Here is a 26,242-nt window from a genome sequence, read left to right as displayed (position 1 = left end):
GCCTGGGTGCTCCCTGAGGACGGCCGGTGTCACCCTGCAATCGACGGGGAGGGCGCTTCCCTTGCTGGCATTTGTGAGTTTCTCAGGGCTGCTCCTGAGATGGAAGGGAACCAGTGGTTTGTTAAAAGCAAAACATAAGATTTCCATTTACCTTTTTGAAAGATGATTCTTGTAACCAAAAGCAACTATATGTAAAATTTCCAGTATCAGTTATCTTTGTCATCGTCTCTGCGTGGCAAAAAGTCATTTTTCAAAGGTTCTTCAGTTCAAGTTAACGGGGACTGGTATGCTGGTAAGATAGTGAAATGTAAATATACTCTAAAGGATTGTTTAAAGATAAATTAAAAATTACTTTCCTTGTGAGTCAGAGACTCAGTGCCCTCACAGCGGCCTCTACTCCACTTTCTCTTATTGATACACAAACCATCTGATGATAACTCGCCTCCTCAAACAGGTGCCGAGAGGCAGCTCTGTCCTGTGACAGTGAGACGCCTACTCACATCAGCTCTGAGTTTTGCTCTACGTGGGCTCGCATTCCACAGACCAGAATAAAAGCCAAAGAAGACGGCCATGCAAATATCATTAAAAGTGTATTTTATTTCAATATTCAAGAACAGTGCATACTTTCCACGAGACCCAGGGTCACAGCTCTTGCTGTTGGGTGTAGCCACGAATGGAGGTCACTCAGTCAACAGCTCAAAGATGCAGTGTGTGTGTGTGTGTGTGTGTGTGTGTGTGTGTGTGTGTGTGTGTGTATAGCAATTTGGAGGTTTTGTTTCAGAAATTTTCTTCCTTTTTTTTTTCTTATCCTCTCATCATTGAGGCTATATATTAATAGACATTATATTAAACCCACACGAAACATTCAAAATTAGAAGGGGATTAGAGTCGCGTTTGGGCATTATGTTGACTAGGTCCTCATCTCCGTCCTAGGGGGGCTGACGCCAGTGTGCGGGGCTCCTTGGAGGGCTTGTGGGAGAGATGCTGAACTCAAAAGGCAAGAATCAGTAGGTTACGGGGAGCGGGGGGAGCGCAGGAGATGTCAGCTCGCGTTAGGAAACAGCGGGATTGGAGGACCTCTGCCCATCCCCACGTGCTCGGCCGGCGATTCGGGAAAGGCCAGCGTACTCGTCGTCAGTGGGTTTCCTGGAGGAAGCGGGCGGGACGGTTACGTTTCCGCGGGGGTGGGGGAGAGTTTAGTGTTTGCCGTGTGCACCGCCGTGCTGAACTACGCCACCTGTCACCTTCGCGCTCACGGTGACCAGCCTGCCACCGCGAGGCTCCCCGGAAACTCCTGCCACCGCTCCGAGCTGCGCCACCTCCCGGCCGGCCGCCGGGCTCGGGTGGAAACAGGTCGTGGCGAGGCCGCTCTGCTGCCCGCCGAGCCTGTGCCGTCGCCGCCCGGTTTCCCAGAAGAGCCCGGCCCGACTCTGCCCCCGCGCGCCCTCTCCGCCCGCGCCGATCCGGCTCATCCGGGTGTGTGAGCCGCGGCCACCACGCGGGACAGTCCCCGCTGCCCGCCCGCCTGTCACGTACCAAAGCGCCCGCCGCCAAGCCGCTCCGCGCCCAGCCGATTGGTTAGAAGGGGAAAGGCTTCGCGGGGTGAGCGGCGGAAAGAAACCAAAGGAAGCTCGGAGCCGCACGGTCTGCGCGCCCCGCGCGGTGGTCCCCAGGGCCGCGCCCCGGGCCATCGCGGGACGGGGGCCGGCGACGGGGGAGGGTCGCCGGCCCCGGCTCTCGGGGGACGTCACTGATCTCCAAGGGCGAGGGGACAGAGGGGCGGCCGGCCAGAAGCCGGCAGGCCGCGCGCGGGGCCTGCTGTGCGCTGTCGCCAGGGTTAGGGGGCAGCGGCTACGTTAGGGATCTACGGCTCGCGGTTAACTTCCAGGCAGTTGTGTTAAGAAGCTGGGGACGGACGGGATTCCGGGACACGGGGCAGGGCTTCAGCGTCTCGCCATTGGGGACCCCGAACGGCCGTCTCGTCCTCCCTGAGAAAAGGAAACAGAGGGTTAGGAGGGCCGGGGCCGCCCGGCCGCCCTGCGTCCTTGCGGTCACTGGGTCGCCAGCCACGGGGCCTCTTCTGGGTCTGTTGCTGGAAATGATGCCGCACGGAGCAAGTCTTTGACCCCGTGTCTCCAGCATCCTTTAGCCCGTCGGACCTCCAAGTGCCTCAGGGCAAATAGGACGCAGAGAGTTGGGGGTCTCGTCGCATTTTCCGGGCGTGAAAAGCGCAACATATATTACCAGGTTTTGAAGGAGCTCGTTTCCTCGGCCAAGATTCCCGGGGACCGGGGGAAGCGGCCCGTGAACGATGACAGGGACAGGCTCCTCTGTGGGAGCTGAGGTGCTGATGTCACGGGCACACCCTTGCTTGGGCCGCCAGGGAGGGGCCACTGCTCAGCTGGTCTCCCCGGGGACAGTCCCCTCCCATGAGCCCTCTTCTGCGTCACCAAGAAAACCAGCCTCCCAGAGGGGCCGGCCACTAACTCCGACCTCAGGGTCTTAAAACATGTGAATTGACATGTTTTCTGGACAAATACAATTTGCAATAAAAAAAAAAAAAAGAGTTGGCAGTCGTGGAGGTGGAGACGGCTGGGCGGGGACAACTTCTTCCAGGGAGCATGGCTGGGCATCGGCTCTGAGAAGGTGGCACTTGTCACCCCAGATGTCACTTAGATTAACTCGGAAAAGGGCGCTTTTTTTTTTGCCTTTGAATTTTCATTCAAATTTTAGTCTCTTTGGATTTCCCTTTTCTCTTAGGTTATGGATGAAAAATTGACCTCTCAAAGATTCCCTTGCGACTGTGAGCCCCCAGAGAGCAAGACAGACATGAAATACCCTGTTGACCAGATGACAGATGGGCACCTATTGACCTGACCTCGGCCATGCCTCCGTCCCTCACGTTACCAGAAATAAGGTGACGGAAGCACGAGGGCCCCAGATCCTTATAATTAACGCAGTCAGCCAGAGAGATGGTAGTTCTGATTTCTTGGGGTTTTGCTTTTTCCAGAAACATCCCTATGTTGCTGAACAACTCACCAGAGGAATTTTATTTTCACAAGCGAGAAGGTTTGTGGAATTCTAACCTCTGAAGGTACCAGGAATCACCCAGAGACGCTCCCTCCCAGGGAAGGGGCTTTGTCACCTCAGCCTCAGGGCCACCCTCCTCAGCGGGGACTCGGGTCCGGTCCCGTGTGAGCCCGGCTCAGCTTTGCGTGCTCGGTCCTCAGAGCCGCTGCCGGAGAAGCCCTGATCCAGTCTGCCCTGGCCCACCGTGCCCTGAATTTCCCGCAGATCAACCTGTTAGGGCTCCCTCGAAAGTGTGATTTATTCCTGCGCAGGAGCAGAGTCACGGCCCCATCTGACAAAGTACACCTGTGCTGAGACAGAGTCAGCGCCCCACGCCCTGGGCCAGACAGTTCACGGGAGACGCCACTGAATGTCCTCGGGGCTCCTTGTGAAATGATAAATGGCACATTTGGGGGGGTTATTTTCTATCATCGTGCCTACAATTTATTGAGCATCTCCCGCGAGCTAAATCCGTGACGTCTGTTTCCTCTTGTGAACGAGCAAGCCAACATGGAGGGAGGTGTTGTTAGCATCCCCCTTGCCTGGTCGAAAGAGCTGAAGCTCAGAGAGGTTGCATAATTTCCCCAAAGTCAGCCAGCCAAAGGGGTTAGAACCCCAGATGAGGAGGGAAATCGTCCTAACTGCAGACGTCTGGGTTCAGCCCTGGGACGTTCTTGTTCAGAAGTCTTGGGAGACCCAGAAATGGTCTGGGCATTGCAGGCAACCTCCCGGCCAGGCTTGGGCCACTGGTGGAAACCCTGCAGTTCCGGGTTTAGACCCAGAGCTCTTCCGGGGTCTGTATCCTCGCCGTCTCGCTGCTACATTTCAGAATCGAGACACGTATATCGTGATGGTCTCTGTTGCTTGGACGTTTAGGTAGAATTTATTTTCTTATCTGATTTGCCTCAGAATTGACATTTTGAAGAGTGGGTCCTGCCTCTGGTTTTTTTGCTTGTTTGTTTGCTTTTGTGTTTCTGTTTTTTGGCTGTGTTGGGTCTTCATTTCTCCGCAGGCTTTCTCTAGTTGCGCAGAGCAGGGGCTACTCTTAGTTGCGGTGCGCGGGCTTCTCATTGCAATGTCTTCTCTTGTTGCGGAGCACAGGCTCTAGGTGCGCGGGCTTCAGTAGTTGTGGCATGTGGGCTCAGTAGTTGTGGCTCGCGGGCTCTAGAGCACAGGCTCAGTAGTTGTGGCGCATGGGCTTAGTTGCTCTGCAGCATGTGGGATCTTCCTGGACCGGGAATTGAATCCGTGTCCCCTGCATTGGCAGGCGGATTCTTAACCACTGCACCACCAGCGAAGTCCCAGCATTTTATCTGACATTAACCAACTTAGCCACGGTTTACTCACCACTCACTTCATGTATTTAAGGTTTTTCTTGAGGAGACTAAGGGTCCTCAAAGCTGAGTCCTGCTTCACATCACCCACGAGTGTCCAGCATCTTCCAGAATCTGGGTCATGGGGTCCATCCGTGCCGTGTGTATATCCCGACCACCAAATACACCACACATGGGACTCGATATTGAATTAAAGATTAGGTGACCAATCAATGAGTCTTTGGGTTCCTGACCAAATCTTTCCACCATAAATTGTAGAATCTCGACGTTTTAATGAACCAAGTAGGAAGCCCGCTTCTTCAGGTCAGAGGTCAGAGGTGATTCAGGTTGAGGGGCTGCTGTGCTTTGCTGGTGGTGACTGAGCCCTTGAGACGGGGCACACGGGGCTGTCAGATCTCCTGGTGACACGACCACGCCACGTACCACGGGACCTTCTCATATTAAATCACGTTGTGACCTGCTGTGATCCCAGCAGGTGTTCCCCAGGAGACGCTCCCATTCTCATCCGAGCCCACGAACACCTGGGACAGGAGTCCGTGGAAACTCCCGCCTCCCCCAGGTGGCTGCTGGACTGAGGACACGGGGGGAGGAAGCTGCCACACGGGGTGAGAATTGGGCTGCGTCTGCCTGCGATGCTGACACCATGATGCTCGAGGACGCAGGATGGTCCAAAGTCCGGGGACCGAGCAGCTGGCTCCCCTCCTGCGGCTGGATCCCGGCTTTCCTTTATCCGCAGGGAGCATCTGACGGTGCTGAGGGCATCGTGGGTGTCGTGTCCTTACAACGCCGCTCCCGTCGTAACAGATGGACTCTGTCTTTTCCTCACTGGCGTTCGTCTTCCGTATGACGTTTCTTCCAGCTGGAAGAGGAGTTGACTGGACCCTCTTAGCAGTCAGGGCTTTGGTCGTAGTTGGATGTCGGCAGGGAAGTGATGGCCTGTTTGGATGAAGAGTCAGCGGAAGTGACGGCTGGGCTGTTACTCTGACGAGAAAACATGGGACCCGAATATGGTGAAGTTTGTCCCTGCCCAGCTGCCCTGTGAACACGGTTCTGTGCCAGGGATGGCAAGTGCCCTCCTGGAGCCTCAGATCTGCATGAACACGGCCCCAGTGGCACGGTAGGCTCGCCGTGGCTCCACGGGGTCATCCCAACTCCCGACCCCCTTCCAGGTTTAAGCCTGAAAAGCTGACACGTGGTTAGAACCTGGGCTCAGCCGTCAAAGCCCCAGATGGGCAGCCGCGGAAATCCACAGGGTCTTCCTTGCTCTCCAGTCCAGGAAGTGCAAAATCCGGTCCCGTTTTTGTTAGTTTTTGCCAGATGGTCTTTCAACGTTAGAACATAAGTGACACCGTGTCACTAGATCCCGGGGACCTCCCCATTCAGGGCCAGGGTCAGAGCGCTCAGGAGGGTCCCGGGACCCTCTGTGGGGGGAGCCCCTTACCCCTCCCACCGGTCACTCGGTGCCGCTGCCGCAGCCACCTCCCTCCTCCGGGACATGGCCAGGCCTCCCCATGCTCCGTCAGCGGTCAGCCAGGAGCCCCGTCCCCGTGCCAGGCCAGCCCCTGCCCCCCTTTGCGCCCCTGCGCCCGCCACCCGCTCCGCCGGGCCGTGTCTGGGCGCCCCTTCTGGAATCCCGATGGCCTGGAGGGCACAGAGGGGCACGTTCGCGCTCAGCCCATCCCGCCTCCCCGCCACCATGCACCCTGTGTTTTCTGTCGCCCGCCCGACAGGACGACACGGCTCCTTTAAGACGCGGCGGCCTGCGCGTAAGGCTTCGCCGGCACGTGACGACGCACCGAGCATGCGCTCAGCAAAGCCCGGCGCAGAACCCGCGGGGCCGCGGCGCTGCCGCCGGGCCGGGGCCCCCGGCGCCACGCCCGGAGCAAAGCCCGTCACTGTGTTAGTCCCGAGGCCTCCGCCACCGCCGCGAAGCCCCTTCCCAAGGCTCTCGGGGCCCCAAGCCTCAGGCGGTGGCGGCATGTTTCCGAGGCTGCGCCTCGTGCCCCAGGGTCTGTGACCTTCCTACGAGGAGCCGTCAGCGGGCCCGGGGCGCTCCTGCGACCGGCCGAGGGCGAGCGAACGGAGGCCGCACACGTCTCTCCTGCCACCTGGAAGTCGCCTCGGCGTCGGGCGGCCAGCGGCGCAGGACGCCGGGGCGGAGCCTGCCGCCCTCAGCCCGTCTGCTCCAGGCCCAGCCCGGCTCCCGGCCCTCCCGTCTCCGGGCCGTCCGGCTTCCTCACAGGTGAGCTTGGCCTCGGTCAGAAGGCAGCCCTGGACGTGGGCGCCCCCGACCTCCCCCGGGAGGGAGGCTCTGAGAGGCCTGGGGGGAAGGGCCACTGCCGGCCCCCCGTCCGAGTCCAGAACCTTCCTTTCCCGCTTCCGTGCGGCTCAGGCCCGGGGTGATGGCGCCCGTCCCCCGTCGGAGCCCCTCCGGAGATGTCGGGTGCTCCGAGCGAGGCCGTCTTGTCGCCAGCGGGGGGTGGGGGGGGGCCGGGCAGAGGGCGTTGTGCCCGCTCCACCGTCACAGCGGCTCCGGCCACGCGTCCGTCACCCCGTCGTCCGGAGGACAAGCCGAGCCTCAGGGAGCCCGGGGGCCCAGGTCACGCACTGACGGACGTGGCTCTGACGCCCGGGTTAACCGACGGGACGGGTGCCCGCGGTCCCCGGGGCCTCTCGTCCATCCAGCCGTCTTCCCCTCGTGTCCCCATGGCTGCCGCCGGTTCCCTCAGGGACGGAGGTGCTGCTGTCTGACCTTCCAGGCCCCCGTGCCTCCCGGGCCCCGGCTGTAACCACGGCGACCCCGTCGTCCGCAAGCTCCCCGAGGGGCCCCGGCCTGGCGCCCGGCGCCGCCCCTGTTCAGGCGGGCCCTGGAGGAGCGCTTGGCGGGGCAGGGATGGCACGTGGGGCGCTGACCGCAGAGAAGCGGCGCAGGGACGAGCCAGAGGCCGGCAGTCCCAGCCCTGTCCCCGAACCCGCCCCCGCGCCGCCCGCCTTAAGAAGGTGCCTTACCAGCTTGAAGATTCTGGAAAGCGTGCCCTGGGCGTCATGCCCCTTGAGGCCCTTGTGACCCGATTTGTAGTCGGAAGCTCTGCCCCCGTAACCGAATCCTGGCTTCTGGCCCTCGGCTCCCTGCAAGAGAGGACGGCCGCTCTCAGTCTGTCCATGCGGCCTGGGCAGCACAGACCCTTCCCATCTGCTTCCCTGGAGGCATCAGCAGCCTTCAGACTTGGTGAAATTTGGGGGCTCCTACCTTTCTAACGTGCACAGACAAAATTCCCAATTCTCCAGCCTGGAGGAGCCTCTCCAGGACGACCAGGACCAGCTCCCCTGGACGCGGCCTGGGTGCCCTGAGTGTGGACACTGAACCGGGACCAGGGTCCTTCCAGGGGCTCTGGGCTGGGAGCCGGTCACCGTAGAGGGGAGGGGGCGGGTCCCGGCTGGGAAGCCCTGTCCCCCAGGCCGTGCACCTGGGCACAGCCCCAGAGCCAGCCACCTGGACGGGTCTCAGCAACCCCCCGCCCTGGCTGTGTGACCTTGGGCAAGTGTTGGAACCTCTCTGAGCTTTGGCTTCCTCTTCTATAAAATGGGGATAATGGATGCTCTGCTCTGAGAATGGAGCCTGCGGCTCTGAACTTTCGAGCTTGCTGTTGTTATGGGGAGGGGGGTTCCCCTGGCAGCTCCCAGCCTGGTCTCCAGCTGCCCCGGGAGCCCCTCTCACTTCAAGAAAGATGGAGAAAAATTGCCTTCGTGACACATAGCAATGACAAGTGATTACTGAAATGTAAGGATATGTGTCTCTAGGACCAGTCTGCATTCTAATGCACTTTAGTTTCAAAGGGAAACTTCCACTGTGAACACAAGAAAGGAATGGGGGGAACTCTGATGCTCAGACATAAGGAATGTTAGCCTTTGGGGGTAACGGGTGTCCAGCCTGGGGTGCGACACTCCTCCAGGGGTGAACCACACATCCTGTCTGCGTCACGGATCTTATGCAACGGACAGGCTCTGAGGTCTCACTTCAGGTTTTGCCAACAAGAAGTAGGAAGCTCTCTGTCTGGCCTCTCCTGAGAATTCTATACACAAAATAAAACCGTCTCCTGATCGAGACCCCAGAACCCTTTGCCTCAGGCTGCAGCGCTTTCCAATTTCACGAGGGTGCCTTAGGGCTGGAAGGAGCTTGGGAAACCATAGGATCGATCCCTCTGGTTTAGGCTGCAGAAGCTTCCAGATTCCTCCAGTCCACCCCTCTCGTGTTGGAACTGAAGCTGGACCAGGGCCATCTGTCCAGGCACAACCCCTGCCCTGCACCCCCAAGCTACTTCTCTTCAGCCCAGGTTTGGGAACAGACATTGGCCACTCAGCTACTTTCACGTGAAGGTTTGGTTTCAAGGGTTATCAAGTGTGCAAGGGACAGGGGCAGTGAAGATCCAAGACCACATACGAGAGGAGCCCAGAACTGCCCTGAATCCCAGAGGTTTCCATGGACACGCTCGCTGCATCATGGTCCAGGGTCGGGGGGGGGGGGTGGTTAAAGAGGACTGAGCCAAAGGACAGACACAGAAGTTGTCGAGATCCACGGCTTCCCGTGCAAGTGCTAAATCGGTCTCTTACTCTGCTGTTTTCTCCAAAAATAAAGAGCTTCTGAGAATTAAATTCAAGGATTGGTTTTCAGATTAATAATCTGCTTAAATTTTCTCCTTTCAAACTCTTGGTCACTTACATCTTTGGACAACCTAGAATTTACCAAAAAACATACAACATAGTTTAGAAAACTGGTGGGACTTTCAGGAACTCCAAACGGGAAGACAGTCGTGTGGCTCTAGGAAACCGACAAACCAGCTCACGGAATACGGAGCAGGATTTTACTTTGGAAAAAAAGAGAAAATTAACAGACATTAGTGGGACCAAACACGGAGACGTGAGAGGCATGCAAAGGCCGTGCTGTTAGCTGCCGGGCTGAAGTGGCCTTTAAACGACTGGAAGAAACACGGTCTTTCCCCCTCCCATCACTCCACGTTCGCCGATGGCTTCGCCCTGGTTCACGCCTAGAAGGTTAGAGGCAGCTCAAGCGGTTACTAAAATCAGATTTCTGGGTCAAAAGTGGGTCCCATTCTTCAGCATCATCTTTGTCTCCTGCTGGCACAGAAAGTCAGTCATTAATTGTCCCTGAGGGCTGGCCCGTGTCGATTCCCTACGTTATCATCACCTTTCGGCAAATTCATGAGGTCAGGAAAACGCTCACGCGTTATTTGTATAAAACGTTCCAGCAAATATCTCAGTTCATACTTCAATGTAATGATGCGTTGGGGCAGTTTATGGAAGCCTCCCCTGCCTTTTCTCTGAGGGTGGCTCCCCCCTCCCTCCTCCCTTCCTTCCTTCCTTCCTTTTCTTTCTTTCTAAAGTCATTCATTGATTTCTGTGATGCTTGTTAATTGGGTATCAAGGATTTGTAGGCTCTGCACTAGCGATATATTGTGTCTCCAAGGACACTGGAGGATGTGTTTCTAAGGATACTGTGTCTCCCAGACAGACACAGTTCCTGGCCTATAGATTAGTGTTTCTCTTTTTATTCTGGAGATTTTATAAAGTAAGAACTCTATCTAATATTTGCTAGTAAGTATGGTCGATAGATTTAGTTAAAATATAGATAGGCATTTAAAGTTGGTTCAGACACAAAATTTTACCAGAAAGTGAACAAATCAGCCATTTAAAATCTTCATGGGTTAAACGAAGATTTTAATCTTCTTTAAAATCTTCTCAGAAACTCCTAAAAAGGTTTTCCTGGATGGCTTGATATCCAAGCTTTAGTTATGACTAAATCAAAACCCAAGCCAAAATCTTTTGGATCACTTAGGTTATAAACTGAATGACTGAATTTAGCATCTTTTTGTCTCGTGAGCAGAATCATTTTTTTCTCCCCAAAATGTCAACATCTGGCAGGGGAGGGAGTGCGGGCTATTTGGACAGGCCCACATGCAGGCTGCAGGGACCCATTTTTCCTCATCTGCCCTTTTGGAAGGAAATCAGGAATTTTCTCATACGTGGAGTCACTCCTTCCCTGGGGAGGAGCCCAGGGGAGTCTCCTAGGAACCCTTTGGTGCCTGGGCCCTGGGTCATGAAAACAGGAGTGTGAACCCAGCTGGAAGGAAGGACCGGCTGCGGCGGAAGCAGCGGGGGACAAGCTGGGTGGGATGGGAAGGAAGGTGGGCCCAGAGAGCAACTGAAGCAGAACAGAACAGAACAGCTGAGTGGCCGTGAGGAAGGAGAGGCAGCGGGTAGACGTGCATTTGTCACCTACCCAGCTAAATCTGCTGAGGGACAGTCCTCGCCCCTGTGTGAGGAAAAGAAAAAGAGGGACATGGTGATCAGTGTGGGAAAAACGTTCTCTGCACGAAACAGGAAACACAGTCAGGACAACACAGTGCTGAGATGGCAGACAGGTTTTGGCACACGCGCCCTATCCTGAGGGTGGCCGTGGCCCCGGGGAGCTGCCCAGGGAGGATTTCAGATTGGGGTTGAGAGGGAAGGGAGCTGGGATGGTGAGCGCTGTCTGCACGGCAGCAGGCGGGAAGGGGTGTCACGCGCGGCTCAGCCTGTCCTGCATGGGCGCCACGTGACAAGACATTTTGGGGTGCAGTCAGGGAGCTCTGAGTCCAGCCCTCCTTTTGATCCGTTTAGGGATTTCAGGGAAGGGCTGTAAAGTGATGACTCAACACATTGGGGGGTCTTACCTTTCCTTGTGATGGAGGAGGTGTGCGAGGTGTCACCTGCAAAGACACGGGAGAATGGTGAGCGGGGGTGGGGTCCCTGCTTCACAGCAGCCCTGACCCTCCTCGTGAGAGCCTCCTGTTGTCACCATGTCACCTCGTGTTGTCACCTGGCTTGTTGCTAGTTCCCTGCTAGCTCCTGCTTGCTGGGAGGGTCTGGTATCTATTGGTATAAGAAGCCACCCACTCAGTCTGCCCGGCGTCCCCATTCTGTTTTAGTTGAGAGAGAAATAAACGATTTGAGAATGTGAAAGTATCCGATGCCAGAGCACACAGAAGGTGTTTGAGAGGATGGGAAGCACCAAAGGCTCTGCAGCCACAGAGGCGACTCCTCCTGGCGTGTGCTCCCATGACACACCCCCTCTGCAGGTGATGGAGACGGTGAGCGCCACCACCATCCTCTCTGGGGTGGGCAGTCAAGGGCCCCTGGTATTCGAGCCTCAAAAAGGACGCCCTCAGGTGTGCGACTCCTCAAGCTCCCTGATCAACATGAAAATACCATCTTGGATGTCTGCTGCACAGAGTTTATAATTAGAGCCTGTGGCTTTGTTTTTAAGATGTTATTTTTTAGAGAAGTTTTAGGTTTCTAGAAAACTTGCACAGCAATTGCAGACAGTTCTCATGACCCCTCTGCCCTGTGCACAGCACCCCTGGCTCTCGTGTGGTCCACTTGTTACAACTGAGCCAATGTCAATACATTAACCAGGGTCTGTGGACTCTGTGCTGTACGTTCTGTGGATTTTGACAAATGTATGAGGTGTCTCCGCTGTCACGGGATCATTGAGAGGAGACTCGCTGCCCCCAAATCCCGGGCACTCCTAGTCTATTCATCCCTCCTGCCCCTGCACCCCTGATCTTCTTACCGTCTCCAGAGTTTTGCAAAGCTTGTATTTTTGAACTAAGCATCTCCTACTAGCTTAGTCTCAAAAGGAGTGAGTTCTTTGGTAGAACTCAAAGTTTTAACACAAAGTTAAGCTGCAGATGCAGCTCAGACCTTGGGACCAGGTGCTGGCCCTGGGCTCCCGAGGCCAACCTCACCCTGAGGAAGTGGGAGGCGTCACCTGGGGATACACTCAGAGCCCCCATCATGGATTACAGCTGTGTCACATGGAGATATACTCAGACCCCTTGTGGATCAGAGCTTAGTGTCACCTGGGGACATACCCGGGCCCTCGTGGACTGGGGCAGGGCCGGACGCCCCTCACCCCTCTAATCAGCCCCCTCCCACCGTGGCTGCCACTCACGATGTTCTTGAAGAAGTGCACTACGGGGTTTTCATCTTGGGGCCGCCCGTGCTGCGCCTTCTGGGGCAGGGAGCCATAGTGGGTGGCTCTGGCCGCGTGGTGTCCATCCTGAAAGACAGGACGCGTGGTCTCAGGGCAGGCTGGACCCTCTGCTGTCTGGGGAAGCTGCCTCTGCTCCTCTGTGGATCCGGATACTTTTGGAGACCTGATGCTAGGAAGCTGCTGACGTCACAGGATGCAGCCAGGCGGGTGGGGTCTGGGCGGTGCTGTCCCCACAGGTCCCTCCTCGGCTGACCTCCTGGCCACTGCAAACGCCCCCTCGGGAGCCCTCCCGACGGGAAGGCCAAGCTCAGGGGGGAGCATCGCCAGCCTCCCCGGACGCGGGCTCCACCTTCAGAAGCGCTGACAGAGCCTGCGAGCTGGTGGTCCCAGGAGGAGGGGGCCTCGCCTGGAGCCCTGGCAGAGAGGACGGTGCTTGTGCACACCCCCTGCTATGGGAGTGTGGGAGGTCGTGAGAATGAGGGGATCAGGAAACGTCTGGAAGGTCAGAGGAATCCCCTGAAAGCCCGTCAGGTAAATGCGCCAAAGCCTCGTGCACACCTCCTCCATCGCCAGCTCGGTGCTTGTGGTTCGAAAGGACCCTTACTGTTCAGAAGACACTGTTGCCACCGAAAAGTCTAAATTGGGCTTCTCGGGAATTTAATGCATTTAATGGGCTTAGTTTCACTGGTGATACCTGCACCCCTGACTGGGCTGTCACTGGAGTAACAAGTGCATCGTCCCTGGCACTAGTTACAGGTACACTGTACCTGGTACTAGTTACAGGTGCATTCTCCTTGGTACCAGTGACAGGTGCATTATCTCCGGTACTAGTTACAGGTGCATTGTCCTTAGTACAAGTTATAGGTGCATTCTCCTTGGTACTAGTTACAGGTGCATTATCTCTGGTACTAGTTACGGGTGCATTGTGTCTGGTACTAGTTACAGGTGCATTATCTCTGGTACTAGTTACAGGTGCGTTATCTGTGGTACTAGTTACAGGTGCATTGTCCCCGGCACTAGTTACAGGTGCATTGTCCTTGGTACTAGTTATAGGTGAATTCTCCTTGGTACTAGTTACAGGTGCATTGTCCCTGGTACTAGTTACAGGTGCATTATCTCTGGTACTAGTTACAGGTGCAGTGTCCCCAGTACTAGTTATAGGTGCATTGTCTCTGGTACTAGTTACAGGTGCATTATCTCCGGTACTAGTTACAGGTGCATTGTCCCTGATACTCGTTACAGATGCATTGTCCCTGGTACTAGTTACAGGTGCATTGTCCCTGGTGCTAGTTACAGGTGCATTATCTCCGGTACTAGTTACAGGTGCATTGTTCCTGATACTCGTTACAGATGCATTGTCCCTGGTACTAGTTACAGGTGCATTGTCCCTGGTACTAGTTACAGGTGCATTGTCCCCAGTAGTAGTTACAGGTGGATTATCTCTGGTACTAGTTACAGGTGCATTGTCCCTGATACTAACAGGTGCACTGTCCCTGATACTAGTTACAGGTGCATTATCTTTGGTACTAGTTACAGGTGCATTGTCTCTGGTACTAGTTACAGGTGCATTATCTCTGGTACGAGTTACAGGTGCATTGTCCCTGGTACTAGTTACAGGTGCATTGTCCCCGGTACTAGTTACTGTTAATGTCTATGCCTGTCTCCAGCTGGCGGTCCTCCTACCCCCATCCACCAGGGCTGAAGCCCTGTGGTCACGCTGGCTCCTTCTCTGCTCTATTTCCCCCACTGACTCAGTTCACAAACCTTGTAGGTTTTTCTTTAAAATATTCCTTACATTTGTCCTCTGCCCACATTGACGTTAAGGCCAAGGCTGGGGTAGCCCTGTTCGGGCCCCTCCCTTTCCAGCCAAGACGGGTTTGCAAAGGATGCTCTCCTCCTGTCCTTCCCCACAACCGTTCCCTGCGCCTGTTTCACAAACTGAACATCTTTTCTCCAGCCGGGGGGCCCCCAAGACCTGGCACCACACGGCATGGCCTGGTTTTGTCCACTTGCTGAGACCTCGTCTTGGCTCTGAGTAGACCAGCCACCTCGATGTCCTTTGAACGAGGTGTCCACGTGCCCTCCATGCCTCCTGCTTCCCTGTGACTTTTCGTGCCCTGCTCAGCCTTCGAGCTCAAAGTCCATCCTTCTGCAGGTCCTGACTGGAGTCAAGGCCCCCTCCCACTTCCCTGTGGCTCTCTGCCTCTCCCAGGCTCCCCCCGCTGCCCGACACCCACCCTCCCGACGTCGCGGCCGCGCGTTCTGCTGTCTGCAGTGCCCTTCCTGCGGCCTCTGCTGGGCACAGCTTTCTCAGCTCACCTGGGGCGACTCAGCACGTGATCTGCTTTCCGTGTGGCACATTCACAGCCTCCCAGAAGGGCGGAGGGTGCAGCGGAGGCCTGGTGGCCACGGGCTGAGTCTCCCTCTCCTCCACCGGGCCGGGGACCTCACAGGATTCTGGTTCCCCGCAGAGGAAACCCGGGGGATTGAGTTATGATGTGGGTACGATGGTGTGGGCAGAAGCGGACACCATGCGCATTTGAACTTGAAGACGTCAACCTCAAGGGGAAGCGCTGGAGCGTTTCAGGAACTGGTGACCCTCCCTCCCCCGTCCTTACTCTTATTCTGTCTGCTGGGGTTGCCAGAACATAAATAATCTGGTTCTCCTTGTGCTTGTGTTATCTCTCAGCCAGCGCCTTTCTGAGCTCACAGACCAATCAGATTCGCTCACCGCTGGCCCACCTTACACATGCTTCTCCAATAAAAGAGAGTATAAAATTAAGAATGAAAAAAGAAAACAGATGAGCTAGGAAACTGTTTAAATTACTTATTTTAAGAAAAAATATCTTTGTGTCTAATGTATCTGCCAAGTGAAGTTATTTATTAGATACCACCCTAATGGCCAAAAATAATTAAAGCAGCTCAGAACTTAGTACAATTTGCCCTGACTTTGGGTTTTTTTGTGTTTTTTTTTTGGGGGCCACTCTGCACGGCATGTGGGATCTTAGTTCCCTGACCAGGGATCGAACCCACGCCCCCTGCAGTGGAAGTGCAGAGTCTTACCCACTGGAGAAGTCCCTTTACTTTTGTTTTTATATACCATTTTTCTGCAGGCTGCGTTGGATTTTGAGTCACAGAAACGTCGTGCACTTTGATTCACCCATTCTGTGATTAAACTAGAAAAGTTTCTTAAACTTTACAAAAAGGTTTTTAAATAAATGAACGTTCAGTCCTATATGCAGTTCTGATATTATTAAAACTTATTTATGCTCTGATATAGTTAATGAAGTATTGTGTAGATTATAATAATGTTTCACATGTTTATCATGTGTACCAGCTTTGAACGCTAAAAGAAAGAGCATATATTTTGGTGATTTTTAAAATGAATACATTGGTCGCCAATCTTTTGAGGGAAAAGTAATTTAAATCTTTTAAGGAACACATGAAGTTGGTAAGTTGTGTTCTACCTCTCAGAATGTGGGGTCAGAACTGTTCATGAAAACGTCAATTAGTATATTTATGGCCCTCGGCACAGAACTAAGCATGCAATGAGCATTAACTGTTGAATTAACGCATCGACAGTTTAGATCACTTTAATACAGAGCCCAACACATGCAGTAGATCTTAAGTAAATAGAACAATCATCATGGAATCCTTTTGTAACATATGCACTGAAGAGTGACTGAACTAGGACTCTGACTTGGAATTTTGGCTGTAAGTTGTCACAGATAATTTAATGTAGAGTTATAGCTATATTGTTGTAGTTGTAATGGTCTGTTGCTGAAAGAACGTTTAGTCAATCATATTTCTATATATTAGCAATGAACAGTTAAAAAACCCCAAATTTAAAAGCACCACCATATATAATAGCATCAGAGAAACAAAATATTAGTTATAAACTTAGCAAAGCATGTATAGGATCTTTATGCTAAAAACTAGAAAATGCTGGTGGAAGAAAATCAAAGAAGACTTAAGTGGAGAGACATACTATCTTCATGTGTCACAAGACCATGAATAGTACAGATGGCAGTTCTTCCCAAACTGATCTACAGATGTAATGCTCCACCACTCAGAATCCTAGCAGGATTTTGTTTAGATATAGAAAAACTAACCTTGAAACTATATGTAACCAAAATAGCCAAACAACTGTGAAAAAGAAGAATAAAATCAGAGGAACCGCATCACTTGATTTAAAGATTTCCTACGTAGCTATAGGCAGTGTCGTACTGAAGAAGGTGTAGATAGATAGTTCAATGGAACACAGTAGAGTCCAAAAGTAGACCCACACAAATAGGACCAGGTGATTTTTGACAAAGGTGCAAAGACAACTCAATGGAGAAAGCATAGACTTCTCAACATATGGTATTGGAACCACTGGACATCCAATATCCAAAAACATGAACCTCAATCCAAAGTCACACCCTATACAAAAATTAACCCCAAATGGATCATGGATCTCTATCTACACTGTAAAAGTACAGAGTTTTAGAAGAAAACAGGAGAAAATAGAAGAAAACCTTCATGACGTGAGGGTAGCCAATAAATTTATAGACCTGACACCAAAAGCATGATCCATAAAAGAAACAAAATTGATAAACTGAACCTGATCAATATTTAAAACCTTTGTTTTGCAAAAGACAGTTTAAGAGAATGAAAAGACAAACTACAGATGGAGAAAATATTTCCAATCATATGTATGACAAAAGACTTGAAACCACAAGTCCTTCTTGTAAAGAACTCTCAAAAACCAATGGTAAAAAAACAAACCACCAGGTTAAAAAATTGGACAAAACACTTGACTAAACACTTGACTGCAGAGGATGAGCAGAATGCAAATAAGCACATGAAAAGATGCCCAGCATCATTAGCTATTAGTAAGATGCAAATCAAAATCATCAGGAGACACCACTGCACCCCTATTAGAATGGCTAAAATAAAGGATACTGACAATACTAAGTGCTGACTAGGATGCAGTGCAACTGGAACTCTCATGCTTTGCTGGTGGGAATGCAAAATGGTACCCTCACTCTGGAAAACAATTTGACAGTTATTATAAAGCTAACCATGTATCAATACTTACTATATGGCCCAGCAATCCCACTTCCTGCTTTGAATGATAAAAGAAAAAACTGCATATTTTTGGATGAGATTTTTGTAATGAATATATTGGTCTCCAGTCTTTTGATGGAAATAATTTGAATCTTGAATGAAAACTTATGATCACACAAAAACCTCTACATGAATGTTTATAGCAGCTCAATTCGTAATCACCAACTCTGCAAACAACCCAAATGTTCGTCACTGAGTAAAGGGATCAACAGACTGTGGTATGTCCATGCAACAGAATACTATGCAGTAGTAAAAAGGAGCAACAACTCAGAGGCATCTCCAAGGCATTGTACTGAGTGAAGGAAGCCATTCAGAAAAGACTTCATACAGTATGATCTCATACACGTGACTTTCTTCAAAAGAGTACACTACAGGGAGGGTGACCAGAGCAGTGGCTGTCAGCGGTCAGGAATGGGGAAGGGAAGGGTGTGGTGTGAAGTGGGAGGGAGGTTTTGGGGTGATGTACCCTTACTGTGGTGGCAGCCACGTGAAACTACATGTGTGTTAAAATTCACAGATGTGTACACCAGAAACAACCCAATTTTACGTATGTTAATTTATAAAATAAGTCCATTTAACACGATCTATCATTATTTGTCCCAAGGTTGGTGATGGCAACATTACGTCGTTCCGTGAATTTCCTGGTTGGAGATCTCTGCATAGGTGAGTCTGGCCTTCTCCCTACATCCATCTTATGTCTCCAGGTCTCCAGCTAGATTTTAAGTTTTTGGAGGAAAAAAGAAAAACTTCTACTTGATTCCCCAAAGCTTCTGGCAGTTTGGTTCAGCAAACAGAAGTGGACAAAGGAACAAAGAAACCCTCTTTCTACTGGGGCCTCCTGGAAAGAGCAAGCCTCTGGGGGGCTCTGGTCCTGACACAAAAACCCCTGCGAACCGAGCACGCCAAGCGCTGGGGCTTCTGTTTCCCCACGTGTAAAAGCACGGGGTTGAAACCGAGACTCGCTGAGGGAGTTTTTAGCTCTCAGCTTCTACTAAGGGGCCACCTCTGAGTAGCAGGCAAGGAAGGAAAGGTAATTCTGCCGCTGGTTTATGTATTAGGGCGTTTCCTAAGACTCTAGGGCTGCTGCTTAATCTGTTTATTTATGTATCACTAAAAAGTTCTGTGGTGAGCACAGGAAGAAGAGCTAAGAAACGCGCCTCGGTTGCCATGGTGATGACACCTTTACACAGTGGCAGGGGAGGGGAGTGCTGTATCTGTCACCCTTAATTTTTTTTTTATTGTGGTAAAACATACGTAACGTGAAATCTACCATTTTGCCGTCGTTAAGTGCACAGTTCAGTGGCCATAAGTATATTCACAATGTTGTGTATCCATTACACCATCCGCCTCCAGAACTTTTCCATCTTCCCAAACTGAGACTGTACCCAGTAGACACAAAGTCCCCATCCGCTGCTGCGGCCCCTGGAAAGCCCCATCCTACTCTCTCTATGAATCTGACGGCTCAGGGGACCCCATACAAGTGGAATCACACAGTGTCTGTCCGGTGGCAACTGGCTTCTTTCACTGGTGTAATGTCCTCAGGGTTCAGCCATGCTGTAGCTTGGGTCAGAATTTCCTTCCTGTTAAGGCCGGGACATATCCCGCGTCGCCTGTGTAAGCCACATTTTGTTCACCCTTTCATCCACTGATGGACACTTGGGTTGTTTCCACCCTTTGGCTCTTGTGTTTAGTCACCTGCTCTGACTCGGACCCTGTGATGCTGATGTGGTCTGGCCTCCGACAGGTGGCTGAGGGGATTCAGGCTCCCAGCTTCCTCCCCACAGTCTGAAGAGCATCCTTTATTCTTTGAAGGAACATGGCGGGGGGGGGGGGCGGGTTGTGACTCTGAGGCCATATTGAAGGCCAGCCTGCGCTGAGGAAAGGGGTCCACACCCAACTTGAGGGGCGCCGGGCGGGGAGGCTCCGGCCATGCAGGACATCTCTGCTGTCAGTGCTCAGTTCACGGTCAGAGCAGGGCCAGCCTTTGTCTCCGGGCAGCGGTGGGAGCCCCTGGCAGGAGTGGCAGGGTACTTACAAACAGTGGCTTTTGGCTTATTGGTTACATTTCACAATTTATAGGGAGTGGGTACTTACTTCCATGCCTCACTGTAAACAAGGGGGTCCGTTTCTGTCCTGGAGGAAACAGTCTGGGGAGGGAACGGGCCGCAGGGGAAGGGGGATGACGGCGGGGCCGTCTGGGTGCGAAGGTGACCCCGGTGGGGGGAGGACGGGGCGCGGGTCCTCCTCCCTCCACCCCTGTGTCCCCAGCCTCTGCCCCCAGAGCCTGGGACACACAAGTTTCCCTTTAAGGAGCCCCCTGGACTCAGCTCCCTAACTCAGGAAGGGTTCGTGATTCTCCAGTGCAGCCCTTCTTATCTGTGTGCAGAAAGGATAGAAGAACCAGAATTGTTCACATTTTACAGTTATTTGCCAGGAATGGTGTCTCTTTGTCCATGTCTATCCTGATCCAAGTAGCTCATCTATTTGTAAGTGATTAAAAGGCAAAGGAGGAATGCGAAGGTCAGTCCTCCCGGAAAATCAGAACCGGACACCCCGAAGCTGGGGTGGGGCGGGTAGCAGTCGCCCCTCTCAGTGTGAGCAATCAGAAAAGGAAACGGGGCCGGAGACAGGGCCCCCGCCCCACGTGCCGGTCTAAACCTGAGGTTAGGACGTTAACACGCTATCTCCAAAATACGTGGAGCTGAATATTTGGGACAAGTGAAGTTAGAAAATTAGTCCAGTTTTTTAAAAATGAAAACTCAAGTTGTTTAGAAAAATAGTGCTTATTACATAGGGATTTCAAATAACAAGAAGTTTGTAGAAGAAATCCTACCTGTTAGGGGTGACTTGGTTCACACTCTGATGAACCACATGGAGACCTGGCTGTCTGCACACGTGAACACGTGAGTCGTGTAGGGGCCTCGGCACATGATCACAGCCCGCGCAGGGTTACGTGGCACTGATGTGTTACTCTTTTTTGGCATCGTGATTAACAAAACAACAATAAACTTCTTGGTGGCAAATAAAATAACATTATGCTAAAAAATTTAAACACTACTGGAGGAAAGCCATGGGATAAAGGACAACCATTTCATGGATTTTTAACATAAACTGCTTTTTCCATTAGCCTGTTTCATTGTACTGGTTTTGAAAAATTGTGATTCATTTTCCCTCCACTTGTGATAATGTCCTTCACCAGCAGGGGGCGCTCGTGCACTTGGCTTCCCGGCTGCTTTCCAGTCCCGTCTCCAGATAACGGGAAGGATTTTGTAACTGTTTTTCCAGCTTGCTGGAGAGCTGTCAGTCCTTAAACTTGCAAGTAATAACGGGGGATTAGTTTTTGCCTGACACATCTGAAGATCAGTGGTCATCAGATTGGGTGAAGATTCATTCCCTTGACTAGCGGCTGTCTTACGAAAACGGGGATGAGGTATTTGCCAGCATCATCATTTGCATTTGCATCTGATTAGAAACAAATGGATAGAGTCAGTCCCTCTCAGAAGAAAACGCTGCCTCTTGAAAAAATTAGTATTCACTGTGCCTGGGGTTTTGTGCTTAGGGGGGGAAAAAAGAGTTCTAGCGCTTGCTTTATTTCTTGTCTGTGAGAGGAATTTAAACTCTTTCCTGAATCCACCATCAGAATTCCAATGATGGAAATCAGAGTGAATCCATGGCTCTGGGACGTTTCCCCCCTCTGCGTCCACCCCTCCCGGGCTCTGCACCTGAGAGGCACCTGTGTGCTCCCTGTTGGACCCTATGAGCCCAGGCGGTCTCCCCTCTCTCTGCCCAGGCTTTAGTTTGCTTGCCTCTCTCCTCCAGATGAATGACATTGGATGAGTGCAAAGGAGGGACCAGGAGAATAACATCATTAGATACACAAGCGTAAGGAAAAGCATCTGAGGACCGCCCAGGTGTAGACGCATGGCTTATAGTAGCTACACAGGAGACTACGAGCCTGTTACAGGACCAGCTCTCTCCCTGGTACTTTAAAACCCGGTGTGACGATTTGAGGTTCGTTACAAGATGAGAACATCTTTTAAATATCATAACTGTGTTCTGGCTTCCCTCAGATCACAGGCATTAACAGGAAGCATGTTCTCTTCCTGCGCTGTTACTCTGTCTTACTGTGTGCTAGTTTGGGAGAAACTGGTCCTTCAAAGACAATGTGTGTCTGATAACTAGTGTTGCTAATACCTGCTCCGTCTTTTCTATGTGATGTGAACAGACATGAGGTCTGTGTGGAGCTGCTATTTGGAAACTGCTGCCCTTTTTAAACTTGAAGTCGAGCATTTTCACGGAGGTGACTGACGCAGGTGCCCTCATGCCAGGACACCTCAACCCACCATCCGTCGGGGTCTGTGGCTACGGGTACCTCCGAGGTGCCCCAGGTCTGGCCCATCAGCAAACTCCTAACCCTGTGAAGGGAAACCTGAGGCGGCCAAGGCCCTGTGCAGCCCGCCTCACTCAGTGAGAGGTCCTGGTGCCGTGTCAGAATGACACAGCCGGAGTGGCCTCTCTGTGGATCTGTCTCGAGTATGTCCGGGTGGTCATCTCCAGTGGCTAAAAGCACTGACCATTTTCTTACTGGTACTTTCTTAGTCAAGTCAATCATACAAGTTCCAGGAACGCACGTTTCTCCCTGTGTCCCTAGAAGGATCCGATATAAAAAAAAGGAGCAAAGAAAGTGGCTCTACTTGCTTTGAAAACACGGGGTGGACACATGATTATTCTCACCCCAGCTGGTCACAGACCAGAAATGTTGCTCTGTGTGGCCACCTCTTTTTGCAGATGTGGAAGTGGATACTCAGAGGGGTTAAGTGAAGAGCCTGTGGTCTCCTTTCGGCCCCAGCTCCATGTTTTAATCTGCTGCGTCATCCGAGATTCCTGTGGATTCCACGTGCATGAGAAGGAATGTCCCAAACCGAACCCTAGCAGCAGGTGGAGAAATCACGGGCCAGCCACGTGACCAAAGGGAAGGGAGAAGAACTTTTTCCAAGTTTGCAGACTTACCTCCTGTTAAGCTGTGAAGGCGTGGTGCGCTAGAAACAAAAATGTGCTCAGATATAAGAAAAACAAATTAGTGTCTCTCGGTGGCATCAATCAGAGATGTCGGTTAATATCTAGAGAACTGGGAAAGCTGTAATCACTGCTCTACTAGAAAACGAGTTCCTACTTATCTTGGTAAATACTGGTGACTGGATACGACAAATGTGCGGCACGTCTGGTGAGAGAGATGAGATTTTTCAGGTTCATTGTTATTTGGAAGGATGCAGTTCTACGTAATTAAAACGGGCTCGATCAGCTCCCACTTTCAATGGAAAAGTTATGCCTCAATCCAAGCGGACTGTACTGTCTGCAACGTTCTATTTTGTTCATGTGGTTAAAAGCATCCAACTAACCAGCCATCCAACGAGCAAACATCTTTGATACTTAATCCTTCAGTTTACACGTTGAACACGACAGAATTGTGCACATATCCGCCACGTGGCATTAAGGATACACGCCTTTAGTAGATGGTTTCACCAGTGGTCCAGAGACACGGGGAGCAGAGGAACTTGCGTTCTCCTTTTTTCCGCCAGAGCAATCTTTGATTTCGTGGCACCCTCAAGAGACCCGGATCCAGGCAGCTCAGCGGTTCATCTCTTTAACCTGTTTGGAACCACAGACCATAACGGTGTCGCTGTTTCTCTGAACTGCCGACAATAAGGGAGAACAGCAGAGCAAGACTTGGGATCAGTAAAATGATTTTTTTCCTTGTGAAAGTGGTAAGGAAACCAAATATGCTTCTTGCGTATTGTTTTCTTTACATTTAAGAACCACGACACGTAGTTCACTGTGAAACGGATATACTTTTTCTGCCCTTTTCCTCTTGCTTCACACTTCTTTCGATGGTCTATAAAAATCCTTCACCGCCCTCAGAAATCTTGTTGCGGTGATTTGTCCTCCTTAAGGACTTACTGAAAGAGGCAGCAGCATATCTTGTGCTGAATGACTCTTATCCGTGGCTGCCCTGTCTGGCTGCCCTTCTAGCCCTTTGGAAGGACGGGTTGTGGCAGCTTTATGCCCCTGTGGCGACTGGCCCAGGTGCTGAGCTAGTTGCCAGTAAAGTAAGTACTCTGGACTAGAGCATGTGACCCAAAGGTCACAGGCCTGTGGAAGACATGACACATCTGGCTGGAAACTCTTCGAGCTATGAGTCTCCCCCTTTCAGAGCCGGTCTTGATGAACACGGCATGTTTTAATCCCCACACCCTGACCGCACGGTGCTCTCTGGCCGTTCCCAGAAATCACTGGATCACGAGGTTATCTTGGGCCTTCTGGGCATGCTCCTAGTTTTGTGTATATATGTTTTTCAGAGGAAGCAATTGCTCCATTTCTGGTCAAACAGCTTCTAATACGCCTCAAGAGAGAGCATTAGATTTTTTCTGGCAAGGTCAAGGCGTTTAGATTTTGCAATCTGGAGAGAATTCTTTTCTGTCTGAATGACCTACGCGGTTTTGCCCTACGTTTTTGCCCTTGGCAAGGTTAAGAATATGTTTGTTCCTGAATCATTGACTCGAAGGAGTTTAATTAAAGCCGTGGGTTTTTTCTTTCTTTAGAGAAAGCCATGCAGTATCAGCAGCGGGCTTTTCTCAGTTACGGGAGAGATTCACAGGCAGACCTTCATTGAGGTGGAGATTTTCGGTGACCTGCTGCCTGTTCTGATGACACGTTTCTTCTCAGATACTGGCATGTGAGAAGGCTGGCGGGGCGCGGTCTGTGCGGAGGTGTGGGTCATCCCTGGTCCTCCGCTCAGCTGGGGCTGTTGCCTGGCCCGTGGTTAGAGGGGCCGGTTTCCAAGCTGGAGAGTTGACCCTCTTAGCAGCCTGTGAAGCCGAAGGCAGCGGGCTGCGGGCAGCACGGCGGCTTCTGGTTTCCTCTGTGATGTTTCACCGGAAACGAGGAAACCGAAGCCCCCGGCCTCCTCTGCACCGATGGCTTTGCCTCCACGGGACGGCCGTCCAAAGATCGGGGTCAGAGGCCTCCTGGCAAGGACAGAACGAAACCTGGGATGTGGTCATGAGGTCACCCTGGACACTGGCACACAGGAAGTCAGTGTCACATGTCACAGCCGGCGCGTCCGCTCCTTCAGTGAGCGTGTGGTGGCTGCGTGGCCCCCGAGGGGGGTTAAACTCGGGCGGGGCTCCGAGGCCTGGCCTCCACTGTCACCCCGGTGAGCGGGCCAGGATGGTGGAACAGGAGGCAGTGCAGTGGACAAGGGCCCGGCCAGAGCTGGGAGCTGCGGCCACGTCGGCGAGGACACCGCAGACCGTTGTGTTCTCCACCCACAGCTCCGTCTTCTCGTCCAGACAGGATGCGCGGCTGCCCCTGGGCCGTCCCGCCAGGGACATGAGGCTCCCTCTGCGGTGCCCAGGCCACCCTCCCTTGTCCCATAAGGCAGCTCCTCCCTCCTCGTCTCGGGCAGCCCTGGAGAGCTCACAGCCGGAGGCCTGGGCTCGTCGTCCCCGCAGGGAAGGCTCACCGCTATTTCCCGAACTCAGGGCGCCTGGGCTGGTGCCGAGGGCGACGCTCTTGAACGTGGGTTTGGAGGCCTCCCGTGTCTCCTTCCAAAACGGCGGGAGGACAGGTTAGATGTCGGCCTTAACCGCTCCGACTGTTTTCCTTGCTCCCAGGCACCCACTTTTAAAGGCCTCAATGTGTCTGAAGTACGCAGAAGACTTCCCAGCGTTAACATCAAACAGCTCAGCAGAGGCGTAAGCCCGGACGCCTCGGCTTGGAATTCAGGAGTCTCCTCGCGCAGAGCGACAGCAAGTGCTTTAAGGGATGCGGAGTCCGGAAGATTATTTTGGAAGAAAAGCCAAGTTGCAACAGTCTTTCCTGCAAGTGAAGGCTGCAGGCCCGGGCGCAGCTGCACTGGGGGGCAGCCCGTCAGGGGTGGGGGGAGTAGACCATGGTTCCCCAGGAGGGGCCCGGCCCCACGACCGCCAGTCGGCCTCCGCCCAGGTGGGCAGGGTCCCACTCGCTCTGCTCTGGGTCCCCATGGCCAGACCTCCAGGACCCATCAAAGCCACCCAGCTCTGGTCAGAGCCATTTGCTTGGGCATCATGAAGAAATCTATTGAGAAAACCTGACGACTAAATACGAGGGAAGCCTCTGGAAGGCCTTCCATGTGAGTGATGCCTGGGTTCTGGGGGCTGTGCTTCCCGGGAGCAGAACAAGAGCCCACAAGCCTAAGGCACGGAGTCACCCTGAGCACCTCGGGGTTGGCGGGGCTGGGCTTACGGCAGGTCCCTGGAGACTTGAGGAAATAACCATGGAGTCTCAGTCTTCAGAGAGATGTTTGCAGTCGCCGACTCTGACCCCTTTGCTTTCTGGGTGAGGAAGCTGAGGCCTGAGAGCAGGAACCCAGGAGCTGACGGCCAGAGCTGGGGCAGCCTCGCAGGGTCCCTGCGGGAAGCAGGCCTGACGCGCCCTCGATGCGCCGGCAGCTTCCGGATGTTTCTCTCCATCAGCACGGGGGCCCGGGGCGTCGGCAGGACAGACGGTTATTTCTGACGTTGGTGTGCTTTTCAGGCCAGGAAAGGAGGCTCAAAGCAGACACACGGAGGCTGGGCAGTGGACTCAGACCTCCCACGCGTGTTTCCATCCTTACCCTGTGCTTGTCCAGGTGCTAAGA

General features: G+C 52.7%; 1 protein-coding gene and 1 long non-coding RNA gene across 2 annotated transcripts in view; one reads left to right on the top strand and one right to left on the bottom strand.

Annotated features, from left to right (window-relative positions):
* Positions 1-1,943: 1,943 nt before the first annotated feature.
* MBP (myelin basic protein) overlaps positions 1,944-26,242 on the bottom strand; it is a gene marked incomplete at its 3' end in the record, with an annotated part of 111,907 nt that continues 87,608 nt past the window's right edge. The window contains exons 6-10 of the mRNA XM_079942226.1: positions 12,415-12,522; positions 11,135-11,170; positions 10,702-10,734; positions 7,413-7,532; positions 1,944-1,988 (exon numbers count right to left, since the gene is read on the bottom strand). Of these exons, the coding sequence (XP_079798352.1) occupies positions 1,944-1,988; positions 7,413-7,532; positions 10,702-10,734; positions 11,135-11,170; positions 12,415-12,522 (342 nt within the window). The remainder of the gene's footprint in view (positions 1,989-7,412; positions 7,533-10,701; positions 10,735-11,134; positions 11,171-12,414; positions 12,523-26,242) is intronic.
* The window catches only part of LOC307196838, a 38,084-nt gene continuing 18,072 nt past the window's right edge, over positions 6,231-26,242 (top strand). The window contains exons 1-2 of the long non-coding RNA XR_013831242.1: positions 6,231-6,645; positions 18,170-18,228. This is a non-coding gene — a long non-coding RNA (uncharacterized lncRNA). The remainder of the gene's footprint in view (positions 6,646-18,169; positions 18,229-26,242) is intronic.

Source organism: Stenella coeruleoalba, assembly GCF_951394435.1.
Source record: "Stenella coeruleoalba genome assembly, chromosome: 14".
Lineage (NCBI taxonomy): Eukaryota > Metazoa > Chordata > Mammalia > Artiodactyla > Delphinidae > Stenella > Stenella coeruleoalba.
This window is presented reverse-complemented; position numbering and strand designations above follow the sequence as displayed.